Source organism: Vigna unguiculata, chromosome 2, assembly GCF_004118075.2.
Source record: "Vigna unguiculata cultivar IT97K-499-35 chromosome 2, ASM411807v1, whole genome shotgun sequence".
Taxonomy (NCBI): domain Eukaryota; kingdom Viridiplantae; phylum Streptophyta; class Magnoliopsida; order Fabales; family Fabaceae; genus Vigna; species Vigna unguiculata.
Window position 1 is genome coordinate 21,871,780 of NC_040280.1, and position 16,436 is coordinate 21,888,215.

At 35.5% G+C, this 16,436-nt stretch overlaps 3 protein-coding genes across 4 annotated transcripts; 1 reads left to right on the plus strand and 2 right to left on the minus strand.

Moving 5' to 3' along the window:
- Window positions 1-1,001: 1,001 nt before the first annotated feature.
- LOC114173686 (transcription factor BHLH089-like) lies at window positions 1,002-4,607 on the plus strand. The gene is made up of 6 exons (XM_028058212.1): window positions 1,002-1,480; window positions 1,648-1,857; window positions 2,980-3,045; window positions 3,197-3,265; window positions 3,343-3,414; window positions 4,064-4,607. The coding sequence occupies exons 1-6, from the start codon at window positions 1,253-1,255 to the stop codon at window positions 4,190-4,192; spliced, it is 774 nt and encodes a 257-aa protein (XP_027914013.1). The 5' UTR covers window positions 1,002-1,252; the 3' UTR covers window positions 4,193-4,607.
- Window positions 4,608-4,891: 284 nt separating this feature from the next.
- On the minus strand, window positions 4,892-9,356 carry LOC114173687 (protein SHORT HYPOCOTYL IN WHITE LIGHT 1). Of its 2 annotated transcripts, XM_028058214.1 has the most exons (5): window positions 9,100-9,356; window positions 8,788-9,000; window positions 7,889-7,954; window positions 7,190-7,366; window positions 4,892-5,042 (listed from the first exon to the last, which is right to left on the minus strand). In XM_028058214.1, the coding sequence occupies exons 1-4, from the start codon at window positions 9,262-9,264 to the stop codon at window positions 7,232-7,234; spliced, it is 579 nt and encodes a 192-aa protein (XP_027914015.1). In that variant the 5' UTR covers window positions 9,265-9,356; the 3' UTR covers window positions 4,892-5,042; window positions 7,190-7,231. The 2 variants fall into 2 exon arrangements, with proteins under 2 accessions (XP_027914015.1, XP_027914014.1); XM_028058213.1 differs by lacking the exon at window positions 4,892-5,042 and having other exon boundaries at window positions 7,019-7,366.
- A 1,164-nt stretch (window positions 9,357-10,520) lies between these two features.
- On the minus strand, window positions 10,521-15,760 carry LOC114168752 (disease resistance protein TAO1-like). Its single transcript, XM_028053671.1, has 5 exons — window positions 15,155-15,760; window positions 13,407-14,520; window positions 12,911-13,330; window positions 11,163-12,788; window positions 10,521-11,069 (listed from the first exon to the last, which is right to left on the minus strand). Exons 1-5 carry the CDS (start codon window positions 15,625-15,627, stop codon window positions 10,545-10,547), a joined length of 4,158 nt encoding a protein of 1,385 aa, XP_027909472.1. The 5' UTR covers window positions 15,628-15,760; the 3' UTR covers window positions 10,521-10,544.
- Between the last annotated feature and the right edge of the window lie 676 nt (window positions 15,761-16,436).

A 16,436-nucleotide genomic window follows, 5' to 3' on the forward strand; every position in this document is an offset into this window, starting at 1 on the left:
CCGGTCTAGAACGAAGGTCAATACTAATCTTTCCCATATCAAAAGTCAAGACGGGTTGGCTAGAGTCGAAGGTTAAGACGAGTCGTCCCAGGCTGAAGGTCGAGATTGGTCTGCTTAGGTCAAAGGTCGAGATATACTGGTTCAAGCCAAATGTCGAGATTAGTAGGCTAGGTCGAAGGTTGAGACAAATTGTTTTGGGCCGAAGGTTGAGACGGACAACCACAAATTAAAGGTCATAATGAGCCATCTTGTTCTAAAGAACTAGTCGGGTCAAACTAAGCCGAAGGTCATGATACACCATTTTGGATTGAAATTTGAAACAAATTGTCTCAAGCCAAAGGTCGGGATGGGTCAGTCCCGATCGAAGATTGAGATAATTCAACCTAAATTAAAGGTCAAAAGAATCTATCTAAATAAAAGGTTGAGACATATTTACCCAAGATAAAGATTAACACATAAAAACCTAGGTTGAAAATTAATTTAAGATAAAATTTTGTTCATACCGATTATTATATATATATATATATATATATAATTAATATTTTTATATATTTAGAAAAATGTCCATAAGTTGGTCTAACATGCGAAGCTTCTCTGGACAAATTTTTGGCCTATAAAGTTTTTCAGTGAGAAACTTGTTTTCCTATAGACTATTTTGACTTGAACCCATATAGATCAGTGAAATTGACAATTCTATCCTTTAAACAATAGAAACTACAAATTCAATCGAAAATATACATTTCATTCATCAACATAAAAAGAAAAATCTAAATGCCATAAATAGTAGTAGTGGGGAGGACTAAACGAGAGATACACGAACTTTGGATTAAAAATTTAATTAGTATAATGTATGAATATGAATTATCCAGAGAAAGCAAAAAAAAAAAAAGAAAAAAGAAAAAAAAAAGAAAGTGCGATGAAGTATAAAAAAATCTTGTAAATTTTGAATGGATCACATTACATGAGAAAAATATATAGAAAAAGGGGGAAAAGAAATAAAGAAAAGAAAAAGAAGAGTGAGTTGTGGAAGGAAGTGACTTGGGTTTGCGACTCCCGAGGTGAGTGTCTAGTGAGAGTAATGGTGGACAGAGAAGAAACATTGCTTCTTCTCTCACACTAGACACACACACACTCTGCGCACAACCCTCCACTCTCCAAGGAGATCACAATCCCAAATCCCAAACCAAAAACTTTCTCTTCAATGCCACTCTTCTTCTTCTTCTTCCTTTCTCACTGACACTTTCTTCACCGAATGGATCCGGCCGCCATCATCAACGCCGCCGCCGCCAACACAACGTCCTACAACCTCTCGGAGATCTGGCAGTTCCCGCCTCCCCACGCGCCAGACGCTACTGCCGCGCTGGGCCTCAGTAGGGCTCATTTCGGGCACGGCCTGGGCCCGGGTAGCATTGGCCACAAAAAGAGGCGCGACGCCGAGGAGGAGGAATCCGCTAAGGGCGTCTCCACCAGCAATGGCGTGGTACCTCACTCAATGTTCTACTATGAATTAAAAAAAGAAAAAAAGAAATAGAATAGAATAGAATTGGTTACATTGCAATAAAGAAGTTGGATCTGTTTTTTTGTTAGTTATAGGTAGAGTTTGTTTGTGTTGAAGATGAAAGTTTTTGGGTATTGGGATTTGTGCAGAAGGAGGGTGGTGGTGGTGGTGATGGGAAACGGGTTAAAACAACAGGGAACCAGAAGAGTGAGAGTGCGAAAGGTGAAGGAGAAAGCAGTTCAGGAAAGCTTGCGGAGCAAGGTGGAAAGCCACCTTCAGAGCCTCCTTCAAAGCAAGATTACATTCATGTCCGAGCCAGAAGGGGTCAAGCTACTGATAGCCACAGTCTCGCAGAAAGGGTGAGTGATTATTAATCAATGCAACTTCCTAATCTTAATCACTAACTAACCACCCCTTTCAATTATCATCGTCTTTAATTTGCTGTAAATAGCTTTGTGATGTTTTTCCATAGTTTTAATTTTTAGTATATGAGTTTAATTAATTGTTGATTTTAACTGGTAAAAATGTTATTTATAGGATGATTAATATTTGGACCAAAGTATGGTACTGATTTAGACTTGTGATTGCATAGCTTATTTTCTTTTAGCAATTGTTTTTTTTTTTTTTTACAGTTTTTAGTGATTGTTATGGTAAAGACTTTTGAATAATCAATGAATTCAGACATATTTTGCGATGACGTTTAAGAACATTATTTAAGGTAAAAAACGTTTATACTGATATACTTAATGCGTTTTTACCATTAAAAGTGATACTAATGAAAATATTTTGTTGATGGTGCAATTTTTTTTGACATTGACGCAGAACAGAAATTAAACTCCTCAGATAAAAGTTGATAAGCTTATCTTAATCACATAATAATTTTTATTTTGCTTTTGGTAAGCAAAATGCATTATTTGTAGTAGAGTGAACGCAGCATAAGACGTGCCAAAGTCCCATCAAAACCAAAACTTACAAGCCCTCCTGCCACAGTACATGATGATCTTTGATCATTTGTGTTAAAATGATTGTGTAAAATATCATCACTGTCGGGCAATCCAATTATTTTATTTAAAACAAAAAATGGAAGAATTATTCTATCAATAATTTAGAAATAATTCGTGGTTTGATATGACTTTTAAAGAAACTACTAGAAAATTAAATTTAATTTAACATACATGAGTAACATGGCCACATGTGATTGTGCATTTTTATTAAATTCTTATTTAAAACAAAAAATACGAGAAAACTATGCCATCAATGGTTAGGGTAGGCGTTTCTGGCGTACCAAGAACTTGCTTCACTCCGGGAAATGTAGTGTCAAGTGGATTATTTGTTACCTGAAAAAGTTGGTTTAAAAAATAATGAAACTGTTGTGCTTACTGGGTCTTTTGGGGGTATTTAAGAAAATATTGAATTATTGGGTCTTTTCCGGTAAGAATCATTGACTTAGTATTGTAATGGAATGTTATGTTATTGGACAGGCTAGACGGGAAAAGATTAGTGAGAGGATGAAAATTCTTCAGGATTTGGTCCCGGGTTGTAATAAGGTATGGTTTTACTACCTTACTACGTGTGTCTTACTGAAAGAGAAAAAATAAGTGTAAATGAAGAAGAAAGAAGTGTTACTGGTCTGTGTATGTACAAAAACTAAGCTGTGCTCTCAAGGAAATTATAAATCGATGTATTTCTTTGATTCAGGTTATTGGGAAAGCGTTGGTTCTTGATGAGATAATTAATTATATCCAATCGCTTCAGCGGCAAGTAGAGGTGTGAATTGTGGTGGCATTCTTTTGAAAATATATATGCTTCATAGCATTTTTTTTTAACTTACTTTTATGTCACAGTTTTTGTCCATGAAGCTTGAGGCCGTAAATTCAAGAATACCCTCCGGAATTGAAGTGTTTCCTCCTAAAGATGTAAGCACATGCAGCATCTTTGTATTGATATCTTTGATATAAATAACCAGAAAGCTGGTACTTGAGATCGGAACAGCTGGTTTTGTCCCTTTTATTTTAAACTTTACCTTTGGTGGATTATGAGTTTAATTGCTTCTGTTATGTTGCAAGGATGCCATTTTGGGTAGAGGCTTCTTTTATACACGCTATTTGTGTCAAGCTTGACCTTTTTAAATGCAAAAGGGTTTTTATCTTGATTGAGAAATAAGTGAGAAATAATATATAGTTTTCAATGTTTTTATATTTGAAAAAACATATAGAATAGTAGACCCCTATAAATGGATTTATTGTTTTATTCATTTGCAGATGTTGCTCTATAGATTTGATTTTTAACTGAGCTAAATGATCTTGTGTGATCTAAGATTTTTGTTGTGTTAAGTGGGCACCTTGCAAATTCTGGGTGGAATATTGGATAGTCAAGGGATTTTTGATACATAAAGTAAATAAATTTTATAGTAGATGGTAGCAACAACTAGGATATGTTGTTCTATATACTAAGATGTAAATAGCTTTAAAGTGTGTAGAAACTCACCTTCAAACAAAATTTTAGGGCCAGTGGAATAAGATTATTGGTGTACTTCTGTTTTTAATCCTTGTGTTGGTGTTCCAGTTTGATCAGCAAACATTTGATACAACTGGCATCGCATTCGCTTCTCAACCTACAAGAGAGTATAGCCGAGGTTCATCACCAGAGTGGTTACATATGCAGGTGGGAACTGGTTTTGAAAGAGCAACATAGTCTTTGAAATCCCATGACACCTTATAATAAATGCATATAGGATGATTAGTCTCTCCATCAGAGTTCCCGTAAATCATATACTCAAGGTGTTGTGAAGTCCCATGGACACCTCATTCCAAGAGACATGGAGCTGTTATTTGTTTCTACAAGATCGCTTCAGCGAGTACTTTAGCAACTCCATTTGTTAGTGCGTTGGAAAATGAATTCATTTACAATTCATTTACCAATATGTAGTTTAGTGGACTATAGGCTTTCTATGCTATACTCTTCATAACCATTAAAATGATTGCTATTCTTGTAGAACAATGCTGCTTGTACTGAATACATAAAGGCTTAGTCATTGTGCTATAGTGTCGACATTGTTGTTTGTCTGTGAAGCTATGTTGAATAAATTGAGCCCATGTGGTTTTGTTAACTCTATTGTTTAGTCCCTTTGAACACTTACACAGATCTTAATAGCCAGAAGAGCCTATTGAATGGAGCCACTGTTGGTTATTTGTGTGGAAATTTCAGCTCGATAGAGACAAATTTAGATACAGAGTATCTTGAATGTTTTTTATAACTTGTTCTATGAAAATTGGAGCTTGTCCTGCGGATTCTTGAGATTCAAAGTTAGTATTTGAAATTGGCCAGTTATTGGGTGGAGTTTTCATTTCAATCAAACAAAAAAAAGTAAAGCAATTACACCGAAGCATATCATTATAGAAGAATGGCGAAAAACTTAAATTTACTGTAGTAACTCTGTTGTTTAAATTGAAAACTGTTGTTTTGGTGTTTGACAAGGTACGTTACAGTTTACCGTAAGATGGATTTCGTTCTTTTGGTGGCGATCTCACACGTTTACCAGCCACTGTTACACAACAGCAAGAGAAACAATTGTAGACAATCTGAACGAAGAAACTGATTTTAAGAAAATCACGATGAATCCAATGGATTGAAAGGTCCAACTTTGCAGTTATATATGCACATGTTACATCTACTATAAAAGTAATTAAGAAATGATAAGCAAAATATCCATTTCGTTATTTTAAGATAACTTTCGCATTTCATACAACGCACATGATCACACTAAGAATGAGATAATCTAGCCTTAGCAACACTCCCAAAAGGTCTGCTAAAGTTTAAACTCGTTAGCAGGGTTTACTATCACAGAAGTATGATGTGGATCTCACATGCACAAATGATTTTATATGATATTTGGGTTTTTAGTTTTTAAAAAATAATTGAGCAACTTAATAGGTTTATATTAAAAATATAAAAAGACGTGGGATAATTTTAATCTATTGAAGTTCTTAAAACTGTGGAGACATGATAAGTTCCATAAAAAGAGTTAACAACATCTGACTGTGTTCACTGTCATAGATTCTCAAAGATATAGCTTTATTAAGGTTACTCAAAGGAGACATAGTTTTTAATAAGAACAATTAGTTTGAGCTTGATTTATTATTATCTGCCAAGTCAGTTAAATAAAATGTGTCACAAAACACAATATATATTAGCTTGAATGTTTGAGTCTGCCAATATATATCCAAAGTACTATCAATAATAGTTGTATCATCAAATATCAAATTTTAGGATTAAAACCTTATAGGTATGTTTGGATGAGGTATTTTAAGAGAGTAATTCATTTATGTGGAGAATTTGAAATTGTGAAAGAAAATGACATGTTTAGAAGAGGAAATTAAAAGAAAATTGAAATTGAGGAATTTTACGAAGTTATTTTAAATAACAAAAGTAGTAAAATTTGAAATTCCCTCCAAAAAAGAAGGAAATTGAAATTTCCCAAGTTATGAAATTGCTCATTGATTAGGACAAAAAAAAATCACAAAACCAAAAAGTTGACTCATATTGACCTTCGATTCAAGTCGACAACCAAGCCGAGTCTGGTCAAACAAAAGGTCGAAACGAGTAGATTCAGGTCAAAGGTTCAGACTAGTCGGCCAAGGCCGACGGTTGAGCTGGGTCAGTCCAAGTCGAAGGTTGAGTTAGGTTGGCCTAGGCCCTAGATCAAGCTGGGTCAACCCAGGCCCTAGATCGAGCTGGGTCAACCTAGACCCCAGGTCGAGCTAAGTCAACCCTGAACGAAGCTTGAGCAGAGTCAGTCCTGACTGAAGGTTGATCCAAATCGGCTCGACCGAGCCAAAGGTCGAGCCGAGTGTGTCCGTACCAAATGTTGAGTCGGGTCAGCCTAGATGGAAGGTTCAACCCAATCTACCCTAGTTGAAAATTGAGTTGAGTCAGCTCAAGCCAAATCATTTTACATCGACCAGGGTCAAATTGGTTCAAATCAGCCAAGGACAAATTAGTTCAAATCGACCCAGGTTGAACCACCTAAGGTTGAATGGACTTGAGTTGACTTGAACCAAAAGTCGAGACGAGTAATCTCGAATTGAAGGTCGAGTTAAGTTAAGTTAGACTCAAAGATAAAATTGAGATACCTTAAAAATAGAAAAAAACAATTGATTTATCTAAACAAGAAAATTGAAATTTAAGATATTTAAATTGCTTCATCCAAACTAATTATTTAAGAAATTTTAAGAAATAAAGAGAATTCAATTACTAAGTATTTCAATTTCTTGGAATTGTTGAAATCCTTCGTCCAAACACATCCACACACAAGGTACGGGTATAAATTAGAATTGGGTTGCAGTGAAAATGCAATCGTAGCACCAGAAAACAATCTTTCCAGATCAATTACCAGAGAAATTAGAAATTGCAAACCATGGAGACAAAAGCAAAATAACTACATCTAATTATTCTCTGTGTCAATCATCAAATATTCGTACACCAAAGAATGGCTGAATTTATCTGAACACAGACAAAGAATTTAAGATCAAAGATAATCAAGTAAAATATATACCCCAAGAAAATTCTACTAATACTTCATTTGCATGCCATAAAACTAACATGAATAAGCCATTAGGCAAGTAACAAGGAATTTCAATTATTTATACAAGATCATGAGTTCAAATCTCATTCTCATCTTAAAAAACTTACATTGGCCATCTTTTGCTAAAGGTTGAAAAGCGGTTTGGGCCTTTAGGCCACGGCACCAAATGAATTTCCCCCTTGATTGAAGCTATTCCCACTTGACTGAAAGTAAGAAACTGCAGCCCAAATCACACGCAGGACCAGAATTGCAGCAAATACAGTGCCTCCAAGAGTGCACATGACCTACGATTCATGGATGAATATTATCTATGCCGTTAGCTCCTACTTGATAATGCACTTTCTAATTACATAGAAAAGAAATTGTGCCAGGGAAATACTTCTTTTAAGGGAGCAAAATAGGAATGAAAAAAAGAAACGAACTTCTTCATAAACTAAAATTAGCTTATGTATAAACTAATTTTTAATAGTTCACTTATATAGTTTTTCTAAAGTCTTATTCTTAACTTGTGCAAAACTTATGGATAAACTCATTTCACCTTTAGTTTCTTATTTATCTCTCTTAGAAATGCTTATGGAGAAGTTTGTTCAAACATGTCCCAAATCATAAATATTATGTGCATACCCTTCACTGCTAACCTTCCTCACATATCTTTTATTTACACCAGAGGAAAGGAATTGATTCAATTCAAGCTGTGTTTATCACAGGAAAATACTGGGGAAGATGATTGGAAAGGGAAAGAGGTTTCAATTTCAATCAGCCTCAAATTCCTGATTAAGCCATACAGTAATGGGAAGTAATAATACCTCAAGCAGCGCTTTGACAACAGAAAGCGAAGCAAGTAGCAGAGTTCCATCAACAGCAAAAGAAACCTGAATTTACATGAAAACAAATAAGAGAAAGCATTCAAAAGATAAATTCCAAGTTTAATTTCAGCACAGGAGATTTCAGAAAAGAAGCCGGAATGTCTAGAAATCAAAAGAAAACTAGAACATCACATGTCTGGTTTAGCTTAAATTTTAGGGAATAATTGCATTCAGTGTTTTATTACAAGCCAAATTTTGACCCAAAATACACCCAATCTTGAAACTTTAAAGCACAAGGCAAGTTTAAATTACTAGAAGGACAAAACTTATATACACTTTTATAGATGTTTTTGGTATTGTTCTCCAATCTGCCTTAAAATTTGAACATCAGTAATTTCTGTAATAAAAGTTTCGATTAAATATCACTAGCATAAGTTATCATCAAGGTAAAAGATGCTAATTTTGAATAGAAAACAACACCAAAAACACCACCTAAGTAGCTAGTTGAACATACCCAAAATTTATCAGACTAACTAATTGAGAAGTGGGGGGAAGAAGGAAACCTGAAGCCACAACAGCTTGAAGTGTAATCAATCAATATTCAATTATACACATAAATTGGGGATACTCATAGTCACAAACTACCCTGATGAATTTGTTGATTTTTTTCCACAATTACCTTAAAATTCATTTCAACTGATATGTGTTACAAGACAGTAGTGTAAAATTCTGTAAGACTGTTTTACAGTGTCTTTACATGACCATTGAACTTAGAAAGTTTTCATGATCTCTATTACACTAACCAAGAACAATAAGTAACTAACATGGCAGCCATAATTTTTTTTTTTTTAAAAAAATCGATTTTTCCAAAGAAAGCAGAGAAGAAAAGGGGCACTCACAAGCTGGGGCGATATTACTGTGGGCAAAACAGAGCGAGAAGCTTTCTTGGCTCGCTTAGACACTTTCTTAAACATGCTCTGAAAGAATCTGATCAACAAATCCACACTACTTTCTGCATCCTCGTCGTCACTGTCATCATCAATTCCATCATACTCATCATAAAAATCCGCTTCATCCATCTCATGTGGCTCTCCCCCACCCGAACTGTTCAGCTTCAGAACCCACAAAAAAAAAAATGTGAAATACAATTGAGCCAGTATTCACATAAAATATATCAAATCATATCATGTATATGCTTATGTAATACATACCTTGCTATGACATTTGGTGGTTATGGGCTTTAGACTGCGGTTGAGGTAGAATCCGGAATAAAAGCGTTGGTAAGAGAAGGGAATGTTGTTTGCAGAGAAGCGACGAGGCTTGGAGGAGTGTGTGAGATTGATTAATGGTGGTGTAGTTGCAGCAGCTCCAGCCATTGGAGACAGAACATGGAGCTTTTTCTTTTCCTTGTTAATATTCTATTATTTTATTGTTATCGTTTGAGGAAGAAAGTGAACAACGACAACCTTAACCGCTGGTAATGCTTTTCATGCATTCTCGATGGACTTCTTCTCTCTACCTTGGGTTCTTTTGAGGGAATTACTTTCTGCACCCCGTATATATCTTCCTGCTGAAGGCTTTTACTTCCTGCACCACTACGATGTATTCGTGTACCCGCCCAAAATTTCAAAACAATATTTTATCCTTGGAAAAAATGACTTCAAACTTTTCAAAATTTTTGGAATAAGATTTTCATAATATAATTTTCAAAACAAGATTTCTAAAATAGAATTTTTAGAATGCATGAAATGCATTTTGAAATAAAGTTTTAGGAATAAGATTTTTGAAACAAATTTGCCAAAGATATATAATATATTTCAGAACGAGATTTTTGAAATATTCCTACATAAAATGTATTTCAGAAAAAAAATTCAAAATACTTGAAATATATTTAGGATAAAAATTTTGGAATGAGTTTTTTTTTTCTGTACTTTTTCTCTTCTATGATGGCAGTGGTGGAAGGTATTTGAGTTTTTTCTCATTATTTTGGAGGTCCAGTTAGTAATTCTGGGTTCAGGAAGCAATAACCAATACTAAAGGAGACACCCCTATGGAAAACAAATGGGCTTCAGTGTTAACCTAGCCCAGATTGGTGTGACAAGGAGAGGGCAACTAACTCCTGTACCCCATATTTTCTTCATACACTACCATATAAAACTATTATTTTGATATTAACATTTTTTCCCAGGCATAATTCAAAATATATTATAAATTTTATTGATTATACAGTTTCGAAATATAATAGGAGACAATATTTTTAAATAAAGATTCCAAATATAATAGACTATAATATTTATTGCTTCATTCTTCATGAAGATGAGGAGAAGTATAAGCCTCTAGGAGAAACAAAGAAGAGAGAAGAAGACTCTTGGATATAAATTTTTTTTGTCTAGTGTCGTTTTGAAGGTTTTGGAGAAAACCCCTTACCTTATATTTATTAAATCTATTTAATATACAATAAATTATTTAATGTTATATAAATAATCAACTTTTATATTAATGTAAAACTTTCCACTTGTAATATTTAAGGACATGCTAATTTTTGACAATAATTGTGTTGGGTGAAGGAAACTAGAGAATCTCAATGTGAATGACACTCCTTTCAACTAGTCAAAAGACAATACATAGACGATTCAAGCAAGTTGAAGAACTTTATTCAGATGCATGCATGGTCCTCTGCAGCAAAGTTGAAGAACTTGGCTAATTTTTGTGAAACAGAGAATTGACTTTCTTCTAGTGATCCTTCGTCTCCCTCATAATCATCATCACCATAATAAACTAAATGAATTCTGCAGTTATTAAGCTCCAACCCATTAACACGAGGAGGGTTTCGCATTTGCAAATGTAAGGTATACCTATCTTTCAACTGAAAGACTAACGGAGTTCGAGCACCAAATCTGCGCAAAAATATGTGGTCTTCATTTGTCCCAGGTACTCCTAGCAGGCGAAACGTTGTGCTAAATACCTCACTGCTCAAATTAAAGATTTTTCCTTGAACATCTTCTAACTGCAGTCTTTCCCTTTGGTTTTCAGGTATGTTCTTGAAAGAGAGAACACCGAAAAAAATAACACCTTTCAGCTCCCTATTTCTTCTCTTGGAAAACACTACCGGTTCTGCTGTAAACCAATCCGGGACCCTGCTTCCAGGCATAATCAAAATCTCTAATTTCTTAAGTACAACCTGGGACAAAACAAAACCTCTAATTTGTAAGTGAGAGATCATTAGATTTTATTTTATGTTCAAGAAGAAGGATGGAGGAAACATAGGAATGACCTTGGAAAATCTTCTCTTTACGGCAAGGGAGCATCCAATGCAACCACTCATGTACAACCTTCTTAAGGACTTCAAATGTTCAAGACCTGGGACATCGACCACCTTTTCACAATTTGTAAGGTTGAACTCTTCTAATCGCTCCAAGTTTGAAATATCATGTATGTACTGCACTGCAACACAGTTTTCCAGATTTAGCTCTTCAAGGCTAGAGGGAAGAGAAGGCAGAAACATGAGCTCTCTGCAATTTGATAACAAAAGTTTTTTAAGATAGGAGAGACTCATCATGTTCGCTGGAAGACTGCAAATGTTGTTGTGACCTAAACTTAAAGTTTCTAGTGATGACAGTTTTTCAAACTCATCTGGAATTTTTCCATATATTCCCCATCCATGAGCATTTAGCTTTTCCAGAAAGGTTAGATTGCAAAAAGAAGATAGGATTGCCTCTGAATTAGGTTGTTCTTGGATGTTAGGAATTATTGTCACTGTGGACATGTTTGTTCCAGCCCCATTATTATTAAGATAGGGCATTCTTTTCATGTCTAGTTCAACCAGGCTTCTGAGCATGCCAAAGCTATCTGGTAATCGTGTAACTTCTGTTTCCTTCATCATTAGCCATTGCAAAGATTTCAAATTTCCAATGGAGTTTGGAAGCCTTTGGAGCTGTTTGCACTTGTCTAACCTCAGTCCAATAAGATTTTCCAACATTCCTATTGATTCTGGCAATTCAGTAATGTTTGACTCATGCATGTCCAAAATGGTAAGAGCTGAGAGGCACCCAAATGATTCTGGTACAAACTTGAGAAGCTGAACTTTTCCCATCTCGAGCTTCTCTAGCATTTTCATGCCCACAAATATTTCATCTGGAAAATTGGAAACTTTTGTGCCATCTAACTTAAGTTCAACAATAGAAACTAATAATTCCATTGAGACAGGAAATTTGTCAAGAGAAGTACAGTCTCCAACAGACAGCTTCCTTAAATATGACAAAGAACCAATAGAAGCAGGCAATTCTTTGATTCCACTGCCATTCAAAAACAATTGAGTCATTGAAATTAGTTTCCCAGTAGAGTTAGGAATCACTGAGAGTGACTTACACCCCATCAAACTAAGCATCTCAAGTTTTTCCAAAGAACCAACTGAATCTGGCAATTCCTCCAATGCTGTATGGTTGAGTGATAATTCTTGCAGGGAGCAAAGTTTCCCAGTGCAGGTAGGTAACCTCTTCAGTGAGTGGCATCCATTTGCACTCAGCTTTTCAAGTTTTGTGAGATGGAAGATGGATTCGGGAAGCTCTGTTATAGAAGTGCTATCAAGAAGTAGTTGTTTTAAAGAAACCATGCAGCTCAAGTCTTTTGGTAATGCTTTCAGTTTCCAGCAGCCGGAAAGAACGAGGTCCTCGAGTTGTTTCAGCCCAGAGACTTCACCTGGTAGTTCTATGAGGTTATAGCAGAGGCGCAAGTTAAGATGAACTAAGGAATTTAGATTCCCCAGTGATTCATGAATCCTAGTTAAGTGAGAACATTCTTCCAAATTAAGTTTTTTAAGAGACAGATACCCAGATAAATCAGGAGTTGCTGTCAAACGGTGGCAACTGGAGAGGTTTAAAACCATCAAGTGCTCAGCCACCTGCCAAATCAATATCATCGTTGAAAAATATAACCTAGTAAGAATGCACCAAGTTCTAGAACTCATTGATGACAGTTTATTTTTTCACAATAGTGAGTTCATCAGGTAATAAGAAAGCAAACCTTGTTACTGCGTCCCTTCCACAAGGTTTCAATCAGACTTTCAGAGAGATCCATGACTGCAAGTTCTAATGGATTATAGCTAGAAGGCATATACCTTAATGGACACTGTTTCCATTGTAACCATTTGAGTTTTGGAGGAAGAAATCTAAATTGTCCTTCCAATCTGGAATAATTAATTTGAAGCATTCTTAAGGAAACCATTGGTTGAAAGTGCTTGGGCTGAAGGATAACCTCTTTTGCTCTCTCTTTTCTATCCTCTACGTACTTTTTATACCTCTCTTTAATATACTCGAATGCAGATTTGCAACTGGGCTTGCGTCGAAAATTTTCCCATGTAATTTCCTCTGCTGTACTATCTCTGGGAATGGACATTCTTCTCTTCACGCAATCTAGGACAATTCCTTGAACATTTCTCGTTCCCTACACGCACTGTTCGTTGTTAAGTTGTCAAGAAATGAAATGGAAAATCTATAATGAATTTAGTTAGAATATTTACCTTCATATTCTTCAACACAGTCAAGATTTCATCACGATCCCAGAGCCTGCTTCGTAGACCAGGATCAGTAAGGCTTTCACTACGAACAATTTGCCTTCCCATGTCTCTAACTTGATCATGCATCCACACTTTTCCATCACCAATGATCTTAATCAGACATCTTGCAGTGAGCACAGCCACTGCAATCTCTCCGCTAAAATCACATCCATTCAATATGTCAACCACATCATCTCTCTTCATTTCCATTTGCACAAACAAACAAGCCATGTCAAGGAATATACACTGTTCTTCTTCATCCAACGCATCAAAACTTATCTTCAGCACATCTTGAAGACATGCAGGACGAATCTGCTTCAGCTTCTCCAAAGCGTCTTTCCATTCCCTCTTGGTCCTTTTATCAAACAGATAAGACCCAAAAACTTCCAAAGCCAAAGGCAACCCTCCTGTCTTCTCCACAATTTGTTTTGAAACATCCAAAAAACCCTCTGCAGGTTCCTTTCTTCTGATTGCATGGAAGCAGAACAGTTCCATTGCTTCAGAGAATTCCAATTCCTTCACCTCATAATCAACATCAACATAACTCTCGTGCAAGATTTCTTTATCCCTTGTGGTTATCACGACACGACTTCCCTTGTAAAACCATTCCCTCTTACCCATCAAAAAGTTAAGCTGCTCCACATCGTCAACATCATCTAGGATCAACAAAACTCGATTCTCTTGCACTATTTTTTGTATAGCAGAAATGCCGTCGCTGATATCGTTTATCAGATCCTCTTTTCTCCCACAAAGATCACCACGGATTTTGTTTTGAAGAGAAACCAAACCGTGGTGTTTGGAGACCTGTGATCTGACATTTGGAATGAAACTCCGTCGCTCAAAATTATGAACAACAAGGTTGTTGAAGAGGCTCTTGGCTAACGTTGTCTTACCAACTCCACCCATTCCGTACAACCCCAAAACCCTTACGTCGCTGGATTTTAAGTCTAACAGGTTTTTCAACACTTCAACTCTATCTTCGAGACCTACTGTGAATGGAGCCACACTCAGTGGTGTGTTCCTCAGCTGCTTCATAAGATTTTGCACCAAAATCTGAATGAGTTCATCACTCTTGTCACTGTCAGTAAGCAAGAAATTTAAAAGCAAATGAGTGAATCACATTGTTCAAAACCACACAGGGTGGTCGAAAACAACACAAAAAAACAAAAGAAACAACACAACAAAGCTCAAAGACACGAAACATGCTCTCTTTGGTCAGAGAAAAGCTATCATTTTTCATCGTAAACTCTTATAACCATTATCTTTATACAGTCATAACTCAAATTATATTAAAAATATAACCCTTAGTCATGAAATTATTTAAACCAAACATCTATAAAAGTAAAACAATAATGTACACATTTACATTTTTTTTAACAAAATTTTAATTATATTATTTTATTTACTTTTAGTATAATTAGCCATTTCATTTTGAATGAAAGTTCAATTGGATGGTTTAAAAAACAGAATAATAAAACCCATTGAGAGACTTAAAACATAATGACTCTAATTATGCAATCTTTTAAAAGTGGATCTAATTAAACCATAAAAATAGAAAAGATTTCTGAAACAAGATAAACGAACCATACATCACATGACAGAGATTCTGTAAAATCATACATATATATGTAAATGATGTTCTTATACACATATATCTAGCAATATCATGTAATAAACTACAAGCAATTAACGAAGCACCATGCTGCATGCACCTTTTCTCATCCAAAACAAAACCAGCAAGTCCACCCACTTTCTTCATCGCATTCTTCCACTGCTCAACCCTCTCTTTCGGAAACCTCTCTGCATGCCGCAAGAACCAATCCTCGAAGGGACCCTCTTGCTTTCGCACGTGCGAAGGGTCCACCCAGTAGAAAACCGGGAGGATCAGCCTCCCAACGTCACAAATCTTTGCGAGCTCTTCCAGGCACCAGTGCGAGGACGCGTAATCGGAAGAGATAACGACGACGGCGGCGGCAGAGTCTTCCACGGCTTCTAGAAGCTTCTTCTGGATCTCGTCGCGGCGCTCCAACCCATCTTCTTTTCGGAAGACGCGAACGCCACGCCCGTGGAGAGCGTGGTAAAGGCGCATGGTGAAGGTGTGGCCCGTGTCGGTGCCCCGGAAGCTGAGAAAGACGTCCCAGCGGAGCCGGTAAGAGGAGACGGTGACGTCACTTTCCGGCGGCATTGGATCGGAGAGTGAAGACGGTGAAGAGTCAAAGCTGAGGTTGTGGTTGAAGTAAAGTGAGTTTTGGTGAGTTGAGTTGAATGGTGGAGAATGAAGAAGGGTGAAAGAGGAGTGGGTCCTGCATGCACATGTTTTCTCGTTCTACGTAAACAAGTTTTCACTCTGCAAATTTAAAAGGAAAATGATATGTTTTTTTGTCAAAAATAATTTTCCAATTTAAAATTAAGTGAGACAAGGAAAAATTATAAATAATTCAAATTTATTTATTTTAATTTTTTAAGATCTAGTATAAATAAGAATATTATTTTTATAATTTAGGTGTATGACGTTATCAATTTGACTTTTAGTTTAGGAAGGAAGTTTTGTAAATAGGGCAATGGTTCAGAAACTAAATCTCAAACTAACAAGTATTTAAGTTTTTAAATTTAAGATAAAGTGATTACTAAATAATATATATATATATATATATATATATATATATAAGAACTATTACAATATCTTATTTTATATTAGTTAAATATTATTATTGTACTTTTTATTTACTTTTATTAGTTAAATATATATGTTTACTTTTCATTTAATGATTTGTTGTTTAGAATGATTAAAAGTGATATATATATATATATATATATATATATATATATATATATATATATATATATATATATATATTTCGTTAATGTAGAGGAGATTTGTGAAAATAAACTAGTTTTTTTATCATAATGTCCCTGCACGAGAGTGCGAATTTGCAGGAAAGCTTCTCATCTCATCTCGTCAATATAGAACGGATTTGTGGGAATAAACTGTGT

Bases quoted from the DNA above. Each gene is read 5' to 3' on its own strand.
- LOC114173686 (XM_028058212.1), top strand. From the start codon at position 1,253: ATGGATCCGGCCGCCATCATCAACGCCGCCGCCGCCAACACAACGTCC. The intron at 1,481-1,647 runs GTACCTCACTCA...GGATTTGTGCAG, and splicing joins TCTCCACCAGCAATGGCGTG to AAGGAGGGTGGTGGTGGTGG. The intron at 1,858-2,979 runs GTGAGTGATTAT...GTTATTGGACAG, and splicing joins GCCACAGTCTCGCAGAAAGG to GCTAGACGGGAAAAGATTAG.
- LOC114173687 (XM_028058214.1), bottom strand. From the start codon at position 9,264: ATGGCTGGAGCTGCTGCAACTACACCACCATTAATCAATCTCACACAC. The intron at 9,001-9,099 runs GTATGTATTACA...TGGGTTCTGAAG, and splicing joins CCACCAAATGTCATAGCAAG to CTGAACAGTTCGGGTGGGGG. The intron at 7,367-7,888 runs GTATTATTACTT...CATGAATCGTAG, and splicing joins TTGTCAAAGCGCTGCTTGAG to GTCATGTGCACTCTTGGAGG.
- LOC114168752 (XM_028053671.1), bottom strand. From the start codon at position 15,627: ATGCCGCCGGAAAGTGACGTCACCGTCTCCTCTTACCGGCTCCGCTGG. The intron at 14,521-15,154 runs GTGCATGCAGCA...GCTTACTGACAG, and splicing joins TTTGTTTTGGATGAGAAAAG to TGACAAGAGTGATGAACTCA. The intron at 11,070-11,162 runs GTCATTCCTATG...GTTTTGTCCCAG, and splicing joins TAAAGAGAAGATTTTCCAAG to GTTGTACTTAAGAAATTAGA.